This window comes from Acanthochromis polyacanthus, chromosome 11 (assembly GCF_021347895.1).
Source record: "Acanthochromis polyacanthus isolate Apoly-LR-REF ecotype Palm Island chromosome 11, KAUST_Apoly_ChrSc, whole genome shotgun sequence".
In the NCBI taxonomy this organism is placed as follows: Eukaryota; Metazoa; Chordata; class Actinopteri; family Pomacentridae; genus Acanthochromis; species Acanthochromis polyacanthus.
Genome location: NC_067123.1, coordinates 6,630,208 through 6,651,514, shown reverse-complemented (window position 1 = coordinate 6,651,514; position 21,307 = coordinate 6,630,208). Strand labels below are relative to the sequence as shown.

General features: G+C 37.6%; 2 protein-coding genes across 2 annotated transcripts in view; one reads left to right on the top strand and one right to left on the bottom strand.

Annotated features, from left to right (window-relative positions):
* Positions 1–6,819: 6,819 nt before the first annotated feature.
* The window catches only part of LOC127535988 (integrator complex subunit 8-like), a 40,000-nt gene continuing 25,512 nt past the window's right edge, over positions 6,820–21,307 (bottom strand). The window contains exon 11 of the mRNA XM_051955066.1: positions 6,820–7,154. Within this exon, the coding sequence (XP_051811026.1) occupies positions 7,139–7,154 (16 nt within the window). The 3' untranslated portion in view covers positions 6,820–7,138. The remainder of the gene's footprint in view (positions 7,155–21,307) is intronic.
* The window catches only part of ints8 (integrator complex subunit 8), a 74,379-nt gene continuing 64,751 nt past the window's right edge, over positions 11,680–21,307 (top strand). The window contains exon 1 of the mRNA XM_051955057.1: positions 11,680–11,778. The gene's annotated coding sequence lies outside the window, so the exon portion shown is untranslated. The remainder of the gene's footprint in view (positions 11,779–21,307) is intronic.

Here is a 21,307-nt window from a genome sequence, read left to right as displayed (position 1 = left end):
AGTGAGACATTCAATCATGGCTGCCAATGTGATGAAAACATGAAAAATAGAAGGGAGGCCACAGCTTTGCTCTACACATTCTTTAGGAAATCTGTATGATGATGTTAATTCCAGTGTTTCATGTGATTCACGGTTTTCTTCTACCACCTGAAAAAGGTTCTGCTAACAGGGTTGTTGTGGGACACATGCATAATAATTATCATTTGAAATATTATGTTGATGAAATAAAATGTTCCCACAATTACAAGAGACATCAATGAAAAAAATAATCCCAAAAAAGAAAAATGTTTGTTAATTTCTATTTATCTGCATTTTTCATCTGTCTGACATCAGGAAGATTTTTATAAGAAAACTTTCCTCCCAACAAACTCAATGAGTCTCATTTTCCTTCACTGTTTACCAAAACTTCTTATGCGCTGACATCACTCCTGTGTATCTTCTTCACTGCAGACCATAGACCGTATGCTGCAGACACACTTTAGGTTCATTACTACCCCCTACTGGGCTGGAGTGTTCATCAGTGTTACTGGTGTGCCACAAATTAGGGAACTGAGAACGGTGCGATTAAATGTGCTGTAATTACTGAAATGAAATTAACAAGTTAAAGACCCAGCCCTAGTTAAAATATTCAAGTCTAAACCACTTAAACTGCATTTAAGTAAAGTAATTGGGTACATTTACTCAGATACTTTACACCAGTCCCTCTGATATGTCAGACATTTCTCTGATAGATGTATCACTTTTACTGATTTTACAAACAATGAGTCCCTGTGGAGCTCTGTGGTGTTTGGTTCTGGGATGTCAGATCCAGGGGTCAAAACAAAATCAGTCTTCAAGCAGCTGCTTTGTAAAATTGCAACAGAGAACATGTGAACAAATGTGAAGTCAGCTGGAAGAAGGTTGATGACAAGAGTGACTTCTACTCTTCATTCAGGCAGGTGACCGGAATTTATGTGACAGAGAACTTCTGTATTGGATGAATCCATCGTCTCCATGGTGCACCGAACAAAAACAATTCTGGCATTTTTTGATGCACCCAGGGAGCCTATATAAAGGCTGAAACTTTCTGAAATTTCCCTTTTTCACCTGCTCTTGGACTTGGATTGACCTGTTCAAAGATCAGCTGCAGAAAGAGAATAGTTGGAAAGCAAAACTTTTGGAAAGCGAAGACTTGAAGAAGAAGACACTTTTGGAGACCTGAAGAGGACACTCTCAGACTCTGAAAGAGAAGACCTGAAGAGGACACTTTTGGAAACCGAAGACCTGAAGAGGAAACCTTCGGCCAAAGAAGTCCAGTTAAGAAGACGTTTATAAAAACGACTCTTGGTGGATCCTTGAATCACCTTTGGATCCCTGAAGACCTGGAGATGGACCTCAGACTGATGGACGTCGAGGGATACGTGGGAGTTGCCGTGGAGGTGCACCGCGACGCTACTGGTAAGATTATGAATAGATTATTAATAATGTAGCTTTTTATTGATGGAATTATGTTATTTATCTGTCTGAAATCCTTACAGCTGTGTCAGTGTAGAAACCAGTGTGACTTTCTAAATTGTAACTGTTGATAAAAACACAGATTTAGTGATTAACAGTTATTGGATGATTTTTAAAATGATTATTTGAAGCATAAAATGTAAAACTTCTCTCAGGAGAGGGTTAATCTAATTTATTAATCGTTGGCGTAGTGATTTGGAAACTCTGTCATTTTGATTTAAGGGCATCAAATTGATCAAATTTTCCATGAATTTTTTTGAAAACTAAAACAAATGATGCCAACTGGGGCAGAAATGATAAAATGCCAGAAATGTGTTTTTGCTGTATCCATGGAGACGATGGAGTCTTCAGAATGCAGCAGGCCTCTCCTCTGTGTTGCTCTGAGTCGCTTTAAAAATCACATTTTCACTCTGCTCAACCTAAACTTTGTGTCTGACTGTTTATGGACCTTTAACGTGAACTATTATTTTATTCATCACACAGTTTGTATTTGTTGAATCTCATAAGAATGACAAAATGATTCTTTTACCACTTGAATGAGGCTGCAGGTGTACCACCGTCTCCATTCAGTCACTATGATTTAAACTCATAGATTTGGTGAATAAATTGTGCTAATCTGCTAGTTTCATATTTTTTTGCTCATGTTGTTTTATTTGTAAAGGATCTCTGTTGCTGGTCGGTTTATTCTGTCGGTTAAGAAAGAACACAGTGATTTACTTTGCTTTCTACTGCTGATGTGACTGATTATCTGATGCACACAGACTAATACAGGTGCAGTTAACATGCTGCTTATCTGAGTGAGGACACTTAAAACAGTCCAGGAGAAAGGACGCTGCTGTGTTTGAGGAGAAAAGTTCACTTAGTGGAAAACATTCAGTTTATTTAGGATTTCATAAATGTGTGATGATGACCTGAACCAGCGACAGTCATAATAATTAGTCATAAAATGTGACTTCATTGTTGCCTGTTGCCGTGTTTTGGTTGTAACATTAATGATCAGAGAGGTAAAGTGCCGTCTTTTGTTGTGTTGTGTTATATTGCGCTCTGTAGTATTAAATTATATTGTGTATATTTGTGTTATCCCGTGTTTTGTTGTGTTGCTCTGAGTTGTATTTTGCTGTGTTGTGCCATGTTGTGTTGTATTACGTTGTTTTGTGGTAAACTGTATGATGGTGGGTTGTGTGGGTCTCTGTTGTGTTTTGTTGTGTAATCCTGTGCAGTGTGATGGTTTCCTGTGTTGTGTTGCATTGTGTTGTACTACTTTGTTTTGTGTTGGACTGCATTGTGTTGTGTTGTGCTGCACTGTGCTGTGTGGTGTTGTTTTGAGTTCTGTTGTGCCCTGTTGCATTGTACTTTGTTATCTGTGCTGTGTTATTTGGAATTGTGTTGAACTTCGTAGTGTCATATTGTACTATGTTGTGTTGGAGTGTGTTGTGCTGTCCTGCTTTGTGCTGCATTGTGGTGTGTCATGTTCAGCTGTGTTGTGTTGCATTGTGTTGTGTTGCATTACAGCACATCATTTACACATTTCTAATTACTAAATCACTATGAATGTGAACAAACTCGTCATCTGAATTGTCAAGATTTAAGTTTTTCCAAGTGACCAAAGTAGAGTAAATAATTGTTTTCATAAAGTCTCACATGAAAGAACAGACTGCAGAATTACTGATTTAGTGTTTGTGGCGTTGACACCGTTGTTGGATGTTTATAGTGAACTGTTATTAACTTTAGTTGTGACTGTAGATGATTTAGTCCTGATATCTAATGATGTTAGAAGTACTAACATGTGATGACCTTGTTTCCTCTCAGGGTCTGTGGACTACGCCGTGGAGCATCCCCCTGCCGTCGGATTCCCGGAGACCATCTGGATCTTTGATGACGACGACGCTCCCATCTTCTACGATGTTCTGGCTCCATACGAGGAAGAAGAAGACCCAGAGGGAGAAGACCGAGAGGGAGAAGACCGAGAGGAAGAAGACTCTGAAGAGGAAGACCCCGAGACGGAAGACTCCGACGCCTGGTCCGACTGGAGCACCAGCGAAGACTCCGGCTACGACAGCCTGGACGAGGACGAAGAAGACCTGGAGGACGGCGAAGAAGAGGACGGCCGACCCCGCTCCCCCCTTGTCCAGCGTCTCCCCCCTCCTGCTGGTGCTCCGGTCATCGCTGCTCCCGCTGCTCCCCCAGAGGACCTTGCCGTCCACATCAGCTCCTTCCTCAAGAGGATCCGGGAGGAGTGCGATGTGGAGGCCCAGGTAAGTATGAAGAGGCAGCGGGTCAGCGAAGAGGACGACGCACAGCCTGGACCATCCACTTCGTCCACAGACCACAGTGCGTCGGGTCCCTCCACATCAAGCCCGGGCTTCTCTGTGACGGGTGGAAGCTGGTTCAGGCCTTTTCGGAGTCCAGATGATAGCGACTCCGATTAGTCCTGAAACTGGTGGAAGCTCTGATCGGAGAAGTTCCAGCTGACAGGCAGCTCCCACTTCTTACTGCACGGATCAAAAAACATCAAGATCCCTGCAAATAACAGTAAAAATCCTCCTTCACATGTCTTAGCGTCATCAGACAATGTGGGAGGTGGTAGGTATGAGCACCTGACAAATACAGGTGTGTTTCTTCTTCTCTCTATCAGAGGTAAGCAAAATTCCAACTGCACATTTTTCAATATTTAACTATTATCCATGATACTAACTCTGTTTCTTTCTTCCTCCGAAAAAGGTAAGTTATTACTTCATCAGTTTCTCAGGACTTAATATCTCTTCATGATAATTTATAATTGAAGCATTTTACTGACTGTAGAACTTTATGTTTTGTTTCTTCATCCATCATCCAGGAGTTCCGTTCAGGGAACTCCTGGATGGTGGGCAGAGAGGACCGGACGGACCAGACCAGAAGGATGGACGACCAGGAACCCACTGGAGGGTTGGAGGAGCGTTTTCAGTCAGCTGACTAAGTGAGTCCTCACAAAGACGACAAAAGCACCAACAGGGACATGAAGTGGTGATGAGCTAAAGTAAACTTTCTGTATGTTGATGTGAACTGATAGAGCTTAGAACCGTTCCACACCTACTGTACATTTATTTATGGCTCCATGTCTGTTAAGAAGCACTGATAATTATAATTCAACAGTTCAGCAGCCAGGAACGAGTCAAAGTTTGATTTTTGGGTCCTGTTTTTCTGTTTGCCAGGTCAGCGCTCCAATTCAGACGCCCCTGCCTCCAACAGCAACGTCTCCAGCCGCTGAGGGGCGTCCTGACTCTGCCTGCACAGAACTAGTTTCCATCATGTGCTGGTTCTGTGCCGGTGGGTTTAGGAAGCTCCTCACAAAGCATCAAATGAAGACAGAGGAAGCTGCCACCTGTTTGTCTCTGAGCTCTGACAGCCAGACAGAGAAGATGTTTACTGCTTTGTTAATGTTTAATGTAAAAACCTTTTGAATATCTTTGTTATGATCCAACGTAAGATGAGAACTTTGGAGATAAACATTGTCAAAAGTTAGATTTGCTAGTTTAACCCTCCTGTTGTCCTGCAGGTCAAAGTTGACCCGTTTTAAAGTTTGAAAATGTGGAAAAATATATATATTTTCACAGTGACACTTCTGATGTCCACATTTTCAACATTTTTGGGAAATCTTTGAACATTTTTTTGGTGGAAAAATGAAATGTTAAAAATGTTTCTTAAGACTATTCACAACAAAATCAACCAAAATCCAGTTTTGGTTGATTTTTATGTGAATGTTCTTAAAGAAAATATTAGAAGTGTTACTGATATATATGTCATCACTTCAGATATTTTTCTGATGTTTTTGGAAGATTTTTACTCATCATCCCACAAATGTGGGGATTTTAAAAAAAAAGTTTTAAAGGACACTTTTAAGGAATAATGGAATTTTCTTCCTGAAGATTTAGCAAATTTTCAGAAATTTGGGGAATTTTTTTGCTGAATTTTTGGATTTTTTTTCAGAGAAGGAAACAATATTTTTTGGTGCCTGTAAATGAGGACAACAGGAGGGTTAATTAAAATGTAAAAGAAAAAAACTGACATCAATAACTTACTTACTTTAATATAAAAACTTTAAAACTGTTATTGTTTATTCTAACACAAGAACCTGTAAGATAAACATTGTAAAATGTAATATTTCCTTTGTTTATTGTTAAAATACATTTAAAACTGTTCATGTGTATTACAAATAAAATGTAAATGGCCTTTAAACATTTTGATGTTATTTATAATTATTAGCACAACATCTAATCTTATTAAATAATCATTGTAAAAATATAAAAGCTGTTTATTGTAGCAAAGATTCACTTTAAAAACTTTTGGACTGTTTAATATGATCTCATGTTTTAAGCATGACATTGAAATATTGTCAACAGTAAGATATAATTTATTGTAAACATTTTTAAAAAATGTGTACTGAAAGTACCTTTTAGTAACATTGTTTTTCACATCTTGCTGTATTAATGTGAATTTAATACTTCTTGAATAAATATCATAACAATTAAGATTTACTTTTGTGATGTTTTGTGAAAAGTGATTTTGAGGTATTTCAGTTTTGATGTTTAATAAATTTACAAAAATCTGTGAAAAGAAGTTTTACTCTTTGTCATGTTGGGTTGTTGATGACAGACTGATGGAGGAAACTTGTATTCATTCAGCACAAAAAAAAGAAGATGTTTGAACGGTCTGGACACGTTTCAAAGCGACTCCATATTTGTGTTGTTCATATTTATCACTATTTCACTACAACTCGACTGGTTTACTGTTAAGTCAGATGATCAGAGTGTTTTCTTCACTGATGGTGGATCAACGTGGAGCTTCTTCAACACTGAACCAGACACAGGAGAGTCACATTTGTTTCAACGATGAGCTGCACTGACATACCTTACAAGAAAAAGCAGTTAAATTTCCTTTTAAATGACCTGACTTCAACACAGTTCAAAATTGTTCAGAATATGACATACTTTGTGTATAATTTAATGTCTTTCTAAACATTCTTGGAAGCAGCTCACATCTGGCATTCCATCAAATTATTTATTGAAACTTAAAAACCAACAACTTCAGTGAGATTTGAATTAGAGAAGACAAAAAATAAAAATAGAGACGTGTTCAGATCACACAGAACAACGCAATTTGCTGTATAAGGAGCTGCACTCTGAGCTCTTTCCACCACTGAAAGCTCCTGAAACAGGGATGTTAGCGTTATAACCGGACCCTGGATTTACAGAAGAAGCAGGACGCCAATACATTTAAGTAAAACAACATTGATTAGTGAAGTCAATATAAGATAAGTCAAGATCAGCTGAGTCAAGATATGAAAAGTCAAGGTAAATCAAGATCCATTTAATCAAGATAAGTTAAGTCAAGATGAGTCAAGTCAAGATAAGTTACAATAAAGCCAACAAATGAAGATAAACTAAAGACTATGGACACCTTTCACATCTACAGATGAGGCTTGATAAATGTACATATGGGTATGTACATAGATATGACATGATGGATAATGCTATTGAGAGAGAAAACCGGTGTGAACATGGTAAAGAAAATGTTTTTATATTTTGTTGTTGAGCTATATGAACCAGTGTTGCGTGATGTTTTAATAACTGTGGTGCTTTAGGGAGAAAAGCAGGGATACATGAATTTAGATGACCTGAAGGCTGTGGAGAGAAAACACACGTTAAAGAGATATTAATACACTAGATGTATATACAGTTAATATTACATTTAATATTAAGTTTTATTTGACATTCAATTTGGTCATCAGGGGGGTGGGACAAGAGAAAAATGGAATTTTAGGAAAACTCCAGACTTATTTGGTTTTTAAAATTCTTTATAAACATTCTCCGATTTATTTTTTTTTTTAAAGATTTGGTCTCAGGACAAGAACATTTAAACAACAACTGCATGTTTTAGTATTTTAGACATGGATTATTTGAAATTTGATGAATGGGACATAAAATGTCCTCCAGTTCTGTTATGATCCTGCTGTATTTAATTGCATTTGATTTGTGGCCGGTAAATGTATTTTTTTTTTTTTTTTTTTTTTAGAACTCATATAGTAAAATAAGTTTTATTTATTTAACTCACAATTGATTTAACATCTGGAACGCTCGCTTTCTAACTGTTTTTTTTTTTATTTTTTTATTTTTTTTTATTTTTTGAAGAACAAAGAACAAAGCTCAGGCAAAACGTACACAGGTCCAAGTGGGTATACAATAACAATCAAGAATACAGCATTTAGCACATTACAGCAGAAATGAATAAAAATAGAAGTTAAACAAAAGTATACATGTATTTACTTTTTATGAGTGAGGTAGCATAGTTACTACTCGGGAAGCCAAGTAAAATGGAAGATGAGAGCTGAGGACCAATGTGTTTTAAGTATGGCTCCCAGAGCTGATAAAAACTTCCCAAAGAAGAATGCAACAAACAAGTAATGTATTCATTAGGGATACTGTCCATGATCAGGTTATGCCAGGACTTTTTGGAGGGAGCAGAGTCTTTAATCCAGAAAAGCAAAATGTTCTTTCTGGCAGCGAAAGTCAATAGATTAAAGAGTCTTTTATGATTTACATTCACAATATGATGATCAGGAAAACCAAGGAGAAGGCACATTGGGTCCAGGTCTATTGATACTCCGAAAATAGCACATAGTTCTGTTACAATGCCTGACCAGTAGTTTTGCAGCTCTGTACATGTCCAGAAACAGTGAATGAAATTACCAACATCAGTGTTACATTTACAACAGATAGGGGAAGTCTTAGAATCCATTTTATTTTTCAGGGCTGGACTTGTATAAATCCGGTGGAGAATCTTAAATTGGGTTGACTTAGTACGGTTACAAATAGAGATTTTCATAGCCTGCAGCCATACCCTCTCCCATTTTGAAACCTCAATAGAGATTCCAAGATCTCTCTCCCACGCTTTCCTTGTACTCTGAGAAATTAAAGACAAATTTAAATTTGAATTCAGTGCCCTATAAAAAAACCTAATATGTTTCATAGACGGCTGCAACAGTAAGGCACGTTCTACCTCTGAGATGTCATTCCTGGAGAACAATGTAGTATCCTTAGAAACAAAGTGCCTGATTTGTAAATATCTAAAAAAATGACTATTTTCTAAACCATGTCTCTGTTGCAGTTGCTGGAAGGATAGAAATCCTGTACCACAGAAAAGATCACCTAGCTTCACCATACCCTGTTCAAACCAGACTGAATAACCCTTATCTAAAGAACCTGGCAAAAAATCAGGGTTATTCAGAAGCGGAGTTAGAGGAGAAGTTAACTGTACATGACCCTCTAAATTACGAATAATTCTCCAGGCTTTTAGAGTGCTTAAAGTTATAGGGTTAGAGCAGGAGTTTCTGACTGTTTCCATGTTTTTTATAAATAACAGATTCCATAGGGGACACTCAGACATACAGGATTCAATGTCAAACCAAATGCATGAAGGGTCTGATTTATACCAGGCTCCCATGACACGAAGATGAATTGCCAGCTGATAAAGCCTTAAATTAGGCAAGTCCAAACCCCCTTCAGGACCAGACAACTGGAGTTTAGCCATTTTTAACCTTGGTTTCCTTTTGCTCCAGATAAACGAGCTTAACCAGCCCTCAAGTACCTTAATGACCTTTTTTGACAGCAAAATAGGAATCATTTGTAATGGGTAAAGTAACCTAGGCAAGATGCACATCTTAATGAGAGCGACCCTGCCAAGCCAAGAAAGGGGAAGAGGAGACCAGCGCTCTAAGTCTGCTCTTATGGTCTCAAAAAGAGGAGGAAAATTGGTTTTAAACATATCCCCAAAAGATGGAGTAATATGCACCCCCAAATATACGAACCCAGAGGGTGACCAATGAAAAGGAAAGGACCCTGGTAAGAATGAGGTAAGCTCTAAAGACCCCAAAGGCATAGCTTCAGATTTGGACATATTAATGTTGTATCCTGAGAATGAGCCATATGAGGACATTAAATGAATAAGGTTAGGAATGGAGATTTGTGGCCTGGAAAGGAAAATCAAATTATCATCTGCATACAGCGAAATTACATGCTCTCTTTTTTTGACTCCAATACCGAAAATACCAGTATTCTGCCTAATAGTTTGAGCAAGGGGCTCAATGGCTATAGCAAAAAGCAGAGGACTAAGAAGGTCCCCTTGTCTGTTACCACGATAGAGAGGAAAGTTCAGTAAATGTATTTTTAATAGGGCTGCATCTAATGATTCATTTTAGTGTCCATTAATCTTTTAATTATTTTTTTTGCATTAATTTATGAATTGTTTGATCTTTAAAATGCAACAAAATACTGAAAAATGTCCATCATCCATTCTCCATTCTCGATACACCGCTTTATCCTCACTAGGGTCACGGGGGTGCTGGAGTCTATCCCAGCTGACTCGGGTGAAGGCAGGGGACACCCTGGACAGGTCACCAGTCTGTCACAGGGCTACATATACAGACAAACAATCACACTCACACCTACGGGCAATTTAGAATAACCAATTAACCTCAGCATGTTTTTGGACTGTGGGAGGAAGCCGGAGTACCTGGAGAAAACCCACACATGCACAGGGAGAACATGCAAACTCCATGCAGAAAGATCCTGGGCTCAGGCCGGGACTCCAACCAGGGATCTGCTTGCTGCAAGGCGAAAGTGCTAACCACTACTCCACTGTGCAGCCAAATGTCCATCAGTGTTTCTCAAATTCCAAAATGAAAAGTCTTGTTTTGTCCAAAACCCAAAGATGTTCAGTTTACTGTCACAGAGGAGGCAAGAAACCAGAGAATATTCACATTTACTGTTTATTTTCTTCATAAAACAACTCAAACAGATTAATTGATGGCTATGACAGGACAACTAATCGATTTTTTTCATGAATTGTTGCTGCTTTAGTCCTGCCATAGTCGATATTTAGACACATAAGATTAAGTTCCACTGAAACAATGAAAACACAACAGCACTGCAGTGTGTATAAATATGATTAATGATGTTGTAATACATACAAGATAACCGTTGACCTAAAAATGAATCTACACTTTACAGGGAGATATTGTGCTGTTTGTACCACCATAAATTAAGATATAGGAAGAGGAGCTTATGAAGCAGTTTGCTCAGGAAATTGTCCAGCAGTAAAAGCAAATACAGCTGAAGTGATTAGTCAGTTCATGTCTTTATTCAAGAAAAAATACTTGACTGTTTATGTTTCCACATTATCAAATGTGAGAATTTACTGAAGTACTTTTAAAGTTTTTTCTTTAAATATGTTTGCTTGCATACCAAGTAAAGACAGAAATTAAAAACTAATTAAAACAGGAAAAAAATATTCTAATGATTATTTTTTATTACAAAATATGTAATTCTAAACTGCCAATGCAAAGCATTTTAACTTTTAGCATTTTTTTTCAAGTTTTAAACATTTATATTATTATCTTAACTGGTCTTATTAAAATTTACAACTTTTGATAAACACAAAGAGCAGCAATATAAGAATGAATTCCTGGAACCTAACTTTTTGTTTGCCATTTCTTTTCATTTTTGGTTTTCCTGAATTTTTATTTTTATTTTTTTACTTTTTTTTTCTAATTTCCTCTCTGGGATGGGCAGAAAACTGTCAATTAAAATAACTTAAGCCTCAGTTAAGTAGTGTAGGCTTTGTTTAATTATCAGATTATAATTAAATACAGGCATCTATCAGCCACCATGATAGTGTTGCGTCCACCAAATCTCGAGAAAACCGGAAAAGCAATAATTTTAAACCTCGTAACTGCTTTATTCCAATTGTGATCAGCCCCAGTGCTAACCTTATAGCCGCACCATGTAATTAGCCTAAATTAGCACATTTTTGTTATATTTGTGCATTAGTTCAACAACAAGTGGAACTGTTTACATAAAAACAGTGTAGAGGCCCATAGAAACTAGCTTTATGGACGCTGTTCCTGCTAATTAGCGCTAAGGTTGTATTTTTAAAGACGCTGCTAGCTTGAGAGATGGGGAATCCGTGAGAATTAAAAGTCAGAGATAGCCATGAACAGGGTTTGTCGCTCAGCTGTGTTTAATCACAGTTTGAACATGTGACCTGAACGCAGCATAAACAAGCGCAGACATGGCGTTTCGTGCGTCTCCTTGGCGACAGAGTGGAACCGGAATGATGGAGGAGCGATGAAGAGGCGCAGAATGAATTATGTGAGAATCAGTCGGTGTCGCTGCTCCGGTCGTTTACTCTGAGCTTTTAGAGCGTTTTTGAACATTTTTATCTTCTTCTTGTTGATTTGTTCCCGTTCAGGTAAGACAGTCGGTTCCTCCGTGTCCGGTTCAGGATGGAAACTGTAGCTAGTTAGCTTAAATGTTAGCCGGAACAGCGCTGCCTGCAAATACAACAGAGCGCGGGTGGAAGACGTGCGCTCGGTTTATTCACAGCAGCAGCCCGAGCTGCTAAACTCAGAAATACTCCCTTCCGTCAAAGTGTGAGTCCCCGCCCAGCTGGTAGGACCCGTGTTTAAAATTCAAGCTACTCATGTCACATTGAACTGGACAGTTCTCGATGTTTGGCTAACGAGCTTATCTGACACTTTAACCTTTTAGAAGTGAGCGTGAAAAATAATGATTTAATCAAGTTAATTTTGTCATGAAACTTTTAGAAAATATATTAAATGCTACCGTGTTTTCAGCATCTAAACACTGTATCGATTCTTACCAAATATTATATCGTCATCAAAATGGCAAGAAATTGTCATGCTTTTAAAATTTTACATGCAGCTGCAGAATTATTAATAGCAAATTTTAATGTTTTTTAAGTGAAAGTACAACCAGCAGTTGGTGCATGAACATATTACCTTTTATATAACATCCTGCAGTGGTACAAGCCTTGGTAATTAAGTTTATCTTTATGGTAAAAATGTGATTTTGGAGGGTAATTTTGCATGTTTGCCGTCATTTTAAATGTTTTTTTTGTTCATTTTGTGTGTAGTAGACACTTTGTGTCACTGTGTTTTCATTTTTCATCTCTGTCATTGGTTTGTGTCTGTGATAATTTTCGTGGCTTGGTAATTTTGTTTCTCTTATAATCACCTATTTACTTAATTTTGCCTCTTTGTGGTCAACTTCAGTGGTATTGTGGTCGTATTGTTTCTCTGTGGTCATTTTACATCTTATTGTGGTCACTTTACATCTCTTTATAGTTGTTTGGTGTCTCTTTGTGTGCAATTTCAGTCCTATTGTGGTCATTTTAGCTCATATTGTGGTCATTTTTGCATCTTTTGTTGTGTGTGTGCATCATTTTGTAGTGGCTTTGCATGTCTTTGCAGTGTTTCTTTTCATGTCCTTATGGTTATTTCTTCTTTTGTATATCTTTTTATACTTTAGTTTAATGACTGATAAACAGTATCTTTAAACTTGTGAGAGGCTCTGGTCCTGGCTGATCTTCTGTCAGTCTGGTCGACATACTTAGTAATCCTGGACTATTGTTATTTATGTATTAATGTTGAGTTAATAGTTTACTACCAGCATTCTTGTCTTATTTCCAGTAGCCACTTTTTTCCGTCATACATTATTATATACCTCGGCATTACTTTTGAAAGTTATATACAAGTAAAAAAAAGTATCAGTAACAAAATCTAACGTCTAAAACTGTTGGGGCGTATGTGTTCCCTCAGACCCGACTCCGGTGCAGCTGATCGTCCAGTTCCTGGAGCAGGCGTCCAAACCGTCGGTGAACGAGCAGAATCAGGTTCAGCCTCCAGCAGACAACCGCAGGAACCGAACCCTGAAGCTGCTGGCGCTGAAGGTCGCCGCACACATGAAGTGGGACCTGGATTCACTGGAGAAAGGGTGAGTGGGGTCGTAATGTGTGTGGGGCTCTCTGAGAATGAAATGAGGCTGCGGGTGTTTCTCAGTAACCAAATGCAGAACAGTTAAAGAGAAACTAATTATTTTAACCTCTGGAAGCCATGAGTGAACTGTTACTTTATTCTAAGGTTAAGGGGCATACTGATTGTTACTCTGCCAAGGAACGCATCAGAGTTCAGATTTGGATGAAATTTTCAGGGAGTACTACACTCTCTGAATGATTTTCTTGTTATTCGTGTTTGCTTTGGTTCTGATATTGTTTTGTGATCATATTGAATGGAGGGTTAGTGGGTCTCATGGATATGGGTGAGGATAATTAAGCTGATATGCTCATCTGTTTACTTTATCTGAGGAAGAGAGAGGCGGTGAGCTGGGTCGCCTTATTTTTCTTTGACCACTGTGATTACTATGATTATGAATGTGTGCACATTATCATGAGTTGATGGTCGTTTTTCTTTCATAAAAGGCTAAATTTAGTCTCAGTGAATTCTTTTGTTTTGCTCATCAGACAAACAGGCCCAACCTTCAGTCCCTCGGTGACTCTTGTTCTTCACAGTCGCTGCACAGCTTTTACTTAAACTCTGAATAAACTGAGGTGTGAAGGCCTCCTTTACTGTGTAGCCGAGAAAGAAAATAACAGACAGAGATGCACAAATACCAAACTTGGATAAGGATAAAACATTAAGCAGCATAGTTAGACAGATAATGTATCAGTAGAATCCTGTAACTATCTCCCCTGCTTCTTCATCCCCAGACTGACCATCCCAGTGTTGAACATGCTGCTGAATGAGCTGCTGTGTGTCAGCAAAGTGCCTCCAGGTGTGAAACATGTGGATCTGGATCTGTCCACTCTGCCTCCGACCACCGCCATGGCAGTGATCATCTACAACCGCTGGTAGGAGAGGAAACACTCACTGAGGACAGATTAAATTAGATAAATACTAAACTAGCAGAACAGTTTGACTCCAAGTGTTTATTTGCCGCCGTGTGGAAGTCACCAGCTCTGATTGTACATTAAAGGAGGAAAGTTCTCACATGAATCTCTTAATATTTAGTGTTGTAGCTGACCAGTATAAGTTTGTCATGGTATTTTCCAACATTCATTTTAATGTTGGCATCTTGAAGAAACCTTAAATATCTATTTGATTACAGAAATGTGGTTGTTGGCAACAAAAACCAAAAGGATTGAAAAAGTTTTGCTTAATATTGTTCAGTAAAGACAAGCATGGAAAAAAATAAGTTGTCTGAAGGTGAAACAATAACTTTTTTTCAACCCAAGTGAACAAGCAGGACAATGAATAAAGACTCCAGAAATATAATTCAGTGATAATATGTGGAATTGGTTTGATACATTTGGAGCATTTTAATATCGTTTTTCTTATTTTTTTGGAGTATTTGGCTTTTTCTCTTCAAAAGCATGGATTGCATTTATGCTTTATTGTAGATTCATATTTAATTTTTGTATTGTTTTGGCACAAATGTGGCCCAGGTTTTGGACTTTCATTAAATCAAATCATTCTTTCACTAACATTCTTACACATCCATTGTCAAGATTATAGTAGAAAGTCAAATCACACCTTCTTCAGCCCCATTAAAAGACTTATTTTATGAGCATTCAAGCACAGGATTAATGTGTCTTTGTTGTGTTTTTTAAAGGGCCATCAGAACCATCGTGCTGAGCAGCTTTCCAGAGAAACAAACCAAACCAGGACCTCATCAGATAAACATGTAAACGCTGCTTCTTTACTTTCTTTTCAAGTTCAGTTCATTTACTGAACCAATAAGCTTACCTTAAAGTCAGTACAAATGGCAGCGTTTCGGCTCAGATGCACGGATTAATGAAAAATACACATCCAGACAGATTTTATTTTGAGTTGAAATGCAAAAAGGTGTGAGCGTAAACTTCTTTTGTGCCTGAATCCAGGTTAAATATCGTGCAGCAGGAGAAAGAAATGACAGAAAACATCCTGACTGTGGTGAGTGAACATGCTTTTCATACTTGCATACGCCAATAAACAAAAATAAACATCTTTAATTAAGGTCTATTTATCCCTGTTTTATGTTTGTCCAATTTCTTTTTTTTTTAAATTCTCTTTTTTTCCATAAAGTAGTCAGTAGATAAGCAATATCTTACAAATGTACTTTACAAACTGTTTTCAATTTTGCAAACAAACAGACATACTGAACAAGCGTTAACCAGGGCAGTCGCAGTACAACTTACGTCACTTAGTCTGGTCTCTATGGGCTGATAAACTCAATCCAGCCGTTCCAGCGTTTATCAAACATTTCTGCTCTGAGTCTCGGTGCAGATGTTAATTTCTCCGTTACAAAAACATCGTGCACCACATTGAACCAGTCTTCTATGGAGGGTGGCTCCTGACATAGCCATTTCTTTGTAATGACTTATTGTCAGTAGAATTCTAGACAAATATGTCCTAGGGTAACCAATTGTTTTTCCAGTTTCAAAGAAATTCCACCAGTAGTTTCATGGATCTGTGTCCGTTTTTTCTCTTCTATTATTATTATTATTCCCTCAGCTGAAGGAGCAGGCGACCGACTCCATCACCGTCCTGGAAGGAGCTCTGCAGCTGAAGAAGGACTTCTACGTCCACACTCTGAGGACTCTGGACCTGCTGGCCGCTGACGCTGCCGCTAACGGAGAAACCGAATCCTCCACAGCCGGGCTTCGAATCAGCGCCGATGACCTGCACTGTCAGGTTGGTGGAGCACTCACGGTTGTCTTTCTGGGGATTAGATCATCCTGGATGCAGTGGTTTGTGCTTCAGAAAGATGTTTTTACTCTAAACCTGTATTCTGTGTTTCAGGTGCATCATGATCTGGGAGGTATTTTCTTCCAACAAGGCTGCACCGACCAGCCAACCTATGAGAAGGCCAGAGATCACTTCAGACAGACCAAGGAGCTCTTGAAGAAGGTAGTTAGACTCGATTTCAACCATAAGAAAACCCGAAACTACTGACTTTCAGTTGCAGTTCTGACCTTTGAGTGATTCGTTTATGTCTTTCAGCTGGACTCGACCGTCCACGTCCACCTGGACGAGAAGCGTCTGGCCGGTTACTGGAACGCCTGCAGAGCTCTGACCGGAGACTGTGACCCCTGCGACCCCCAGACGACCCCCTACGACCAGATCAACAGCCTGATCCGAGCCCACAACCACCAGGTCAGAGCGAAAACGGGACGACGATGAAACCAAAATATAGAAACTATTGCTGCTCTGCCAGCTCTGACATGCCTGACGTTTTTGTGGCATAAAATATGGATGTTTATGAAGATATATGTAACATTTTAGCTTGATATATCAAATACTTTCTGAGATTACATTTTTTATAAACTGGCTGTTGACCCACTTTTAGCAGGTTTTCTCACATTGAAATTTGCAGCTGTTTGAACAACAATATCTCAGGAACTATTAAAGATAAAAGCCAGAATTCTTCACTGTTATTTCTCCAATATTGGACAAGTAGATCAAACTATATCTGATTAATAATGAATTGATTTATGGAAAAATGTTGAAGCTCCCATCTCTGAGAAAAGCTAAACTTTATTAATCCTGAAGGGAATTCTTGTGGCAGATATCGCTCATAAAATCGAGTGATGCAACATGAGAAATGCAGCACCTAAAAAGAAGTATGATACATTACTGAAATAAATGAGTAAACTAAAAGAATACTAGAACAGTAAAAAGTATTGCCTGCAGCTATACTGATGTAATTAATATTATCACACATACTAATGAAATATTGCACCTGAAATATATCGTGCGTTACGCTGACAATGTTGTGCACACATTAACAAATACACTGATAATGCAGAAGTCAATTAGTGATATTTTCTGATCCACGTGTAGCTGTATGTCACAATAATACAAAACTAAACCTATAAAATGCTTTAAAATGTGATCTACCTGGTCACCACAGAGGAAAAGAAAGATAATTTCACGTTCTGATGAGCTGTTTCCACAAAACCAATAAAAGTACACAAGAGGTGTGGAGTTTTTAAAAAATACTTTTGATTTTTAAACCCTGATTTGTAGAAATGTAAGCTGTTCAAAAAAAAGACCCGTCTCTGAGATAAGATGGGACATCTTTTTTTTTAATCCTGAAGGAAATTCTGGTACCAAAATCTTGCTCAGATAAAGCTTTGTAGGCACAAATCTCCTAAAAGTGGTCTGACAGATAATTACAAACGTACACATCTGAAAAGTATTTGAAAAAACTGTTACCATTCCAATTACAGAGCAAATTTCAGGACTGTGTTGGTGGTTATATATTAAGAGAAGAATTCAGTTTCAGGATACCAAAACATAGAACAACGATGAAAAGTTTTAGCCCTACAACAAATGAGGTACGGCTCTGGAATAAACTTGAGACGGATCTGAAACAATGTTCAAACATCAGCCAGTTTAAATATAAATACAAACAAAAAATCTTTGGAAGGTACAGTGAAGATGAACTTAATTATCACTATCACAGTAGTTTTGATCTGTATTTCATTGACGCATAGTGTTTAAGTTAATTGTCTTTGCCTAAACAAAAATGTTGGCGGTGAATTTGTTTCATTGGATATTTCTGGAACTGACTGAAATGGGTGAATGAATTTAGGGGTGGGATTAAATAAGTTTAACGTCTTCCCACTCCCTTTGGAACATGTTGAAGTTTGTTTTCTCCTCTTACTCGTTATAGCATGATGGACTATTAATGGTTTTTGTGATACATTAATTGAATGTTATTCATTACATGTTTGAAATAAATAAATAAATGAAATGGAATATCAATTTTACAGATGGTTCATGATAAAGCTGGAATCAAATCGGAGACGGTCGAGCAGAAGGAACGTGATGACTTTAGATGGAAATCCCCAAAAGGTTTTGGGTTATGTGAGGTGTTTGGCAGTAAAGTGCAGAACTTGTTCATAAATTCCTCCTCGTCTCTCTTCCAGGCCGTCATGGAAGCCTTCATCAAAGACAACGTGTCCCGCAGTTTACCGAACCACTTCAGACGCTCGGTTCTCAGAGAGTTCTTGTACAAAGTCCAGCAGGGGTGAGGCCACAAAAACATTCAAACCTGTTCACACACTGCAGTCAGACTGTAGACTTAGAAAAGTCTGTTTATGTTGTTCAGAAAGCCGTGCACTGCTTGTTTCTTCAGAGCTTTAAACTGGAACAATCTTCCTCGTGCAATTTAAAAGTTCCCCTTCCACTGACATTTGTAGGACAAATCTCAAGACATGCATGTTTTCAATGGCTTTTGGTAGTTTTAAATGTTCTTAAATTGAAGTATTTTATATTTATTTTATCCTAGAATTTGATCTTACAAGTTGCGATCCTGTTTTGCCTTGTTTTAGTATTTTGTAGTTTTGTTTTCTTTCATAAAATTTTCAGATTTTATAATTACTCCGCCAAGGAAGATAGTGGAGTTACGATGATTAGTGTACGTTTGTCCGTCCGTCTGTCTGTCTGTCAGCAACATTACTCAAAAACAGACTCATGAATTTGGATGAAATTTTCAGGGAAGGTCAGAAATGACACAAGGACCAATTTTATCAGTGATGCAGCTTATAGTCTGGATCCACAGATTTGTTAAATATTTTTGTATCATTGCCAGATAGCGGCACGGCGTCACTGTAACCATGACAACCAGTGAACACTACGTCAGCTGCCTGCTGATGATCACATGATTGTGATTCTACTACAAATCCACCACTGAGGACTTATCAGGACGTATCCATCAGAAATGATACAAAGAACAACTGATTAAATTGTGGGGGTGTTTCTGAGTCCATTAATTCCCGCCGCTATGGAATAAATTTCCTATCATAATTCAAGAGCATTTTAAATTGATCTGAGGGCAGCATTTATCGATTTCATTCTCAGATTTCGTGATATTGTCTCTCAGAACTCTGCTCTCGCGCTCAAACTTGCTCTGCGCGTGCTCAAACTGTGTCCTCGCACTCGGTTACGATGCTGCTCGCGCAGATTTCTTGCGCTCCAACTCAAACTCTTCCTCTTGCGCTGACGGAACTTAAGACTTTTCATTTTGGAATTTGAGAAACACTAATGGACATTTTTCAGCATTTTGTTGCATTTTAAAGATCAAACAATTCATAAATTAATTTAATGCAAAAATAATAATTAAAAGATTAATGGACACTAAAATGAATCATTAGATGCAGCCCTATTAAAACTAAACTTACCGGCCACAAATCAAATGCAATTAAATACAGCAGGATCATAACAGAACTGGAGGACATTTTATGTCCCATTCATCAAATTTCAAATAATCCATGTCTAAAATACTAAAACATGCAGTTGTTGTTTAAATGTTCTTGTCCCGAGACCAAATCTTTAAAAACAATAAATAAATCAGAGAATGTTTATAAAGAATTTTAAAAACCAAATAAGTCTGGAGTTTCCCCTAAAATTCCATTTTTCTCTTGTCCCACCCCCCTGATGACCAAATTGAATGTCAAATAAAACTGTTAATATTAAATGTAATATTAACTGTATATACATCTAGTGTATTAATATCTCTTTAACGTGTGTTTTCTCTCCACAGCCTTCAGGTCATCTAAATTCATGTATCCCTGCTTTTCTCCCTAAAGCACCACAGTTATTAAAACATCACGCAACACTGGTTCATATAGCTCAACAACAAAATATAAAAACATTTTCTTTACCATGTTCACACCGGTTTTCTCTCTCAATAGCATTATCCATCATGTCATATCTATGTACATACCCATATGTACATTTATCAAGCCTCATCTGTAGATGTGAAAGGTGTCCATAGTCTTTAGTTTATCTTCATTTGTTGGCTTTATTGTAACTTATCTTGACTTGACTCATCTTGACTTAACTTATCTTGACTTAATGGATCTTGATTTACCTTGACTTTTCATATCTTGACTCAGCTTATCTTGACTTATCTTATATTGACTTCACTAATCAGTGTTGTTTTACTTAAATGTATTGGCGTCCTGCTGCGTTCTCTTTCTAGATAAACACACACCCAGATGTACACAGGATGTAAAAGAAAACAAGGTTTGTCGGTGAGAACAGCTTCTTCTGTAAATCCAGGGTCCGGTTATAACGCTAACATCCCTGTTTCAGGAGCTTTCAGTGGTGGAAAGAGCTCAGAGTGCAGCTCCTTATACAGCAAATTGCGTTGTTCTGTGTGATCTGAACACGTCTCTATTTTTATTTTTGTCTTCTCTAATTCAAATCTCACTGAAGTTGTTGGTTTTTAAGTTTCAATAAATAATTTGATGGAATGCCAGATGTGAACTGCTTCCAAGAATGTTTAGAAAGACATTAAATTATACACAAAGTATGTCATATTCTGAACAATTTTGAACTGTGTTGAAGTCAGGTCATTTAAAAGCAAATCTAACTGCTTTTTCTTGTAAGGTATGTCAGTGCAGCTCATCGTTGAAACAAATGTGACTCTCCTGTGTCTGGTTCAGTGTTGAAGAAGCTCCACGTTGATCCACCATCAGTGAAGAAAACACTCTGATCATCTGACTTAACAGTAAACCAGTCGAGTTGTAGTGAAATAGTGATAAATATGAACAACACAAATATGGAGTCGCCTTGAAACGTGTCCAGACCGTTCAAACATTTAGTTTTTTTTTGTGCTGAATGAATACAAGTTTCCTCCATCAGTCTGTCATCAACAACCCAACATGACAAAGAGTAAAACTTCTTTTCACAGATTTTTGTAAATTTATTAAACATCAAAACTGAAATACCTCAAAATCACTTTTCACAAAACATCACAAAAGCAAATCTTAATTGTTATATTTATTCAAGAAGTATTAAATTCACATTAATACAGCAAGATGTGAAAAACAATGTTACTAAAAGGTACTTTCAGTACACATTTTTAAAAAAATGTTTACAATAAATTATATCTTACTGTTGACAATATTTCAATGTCATGCTTAAAACATG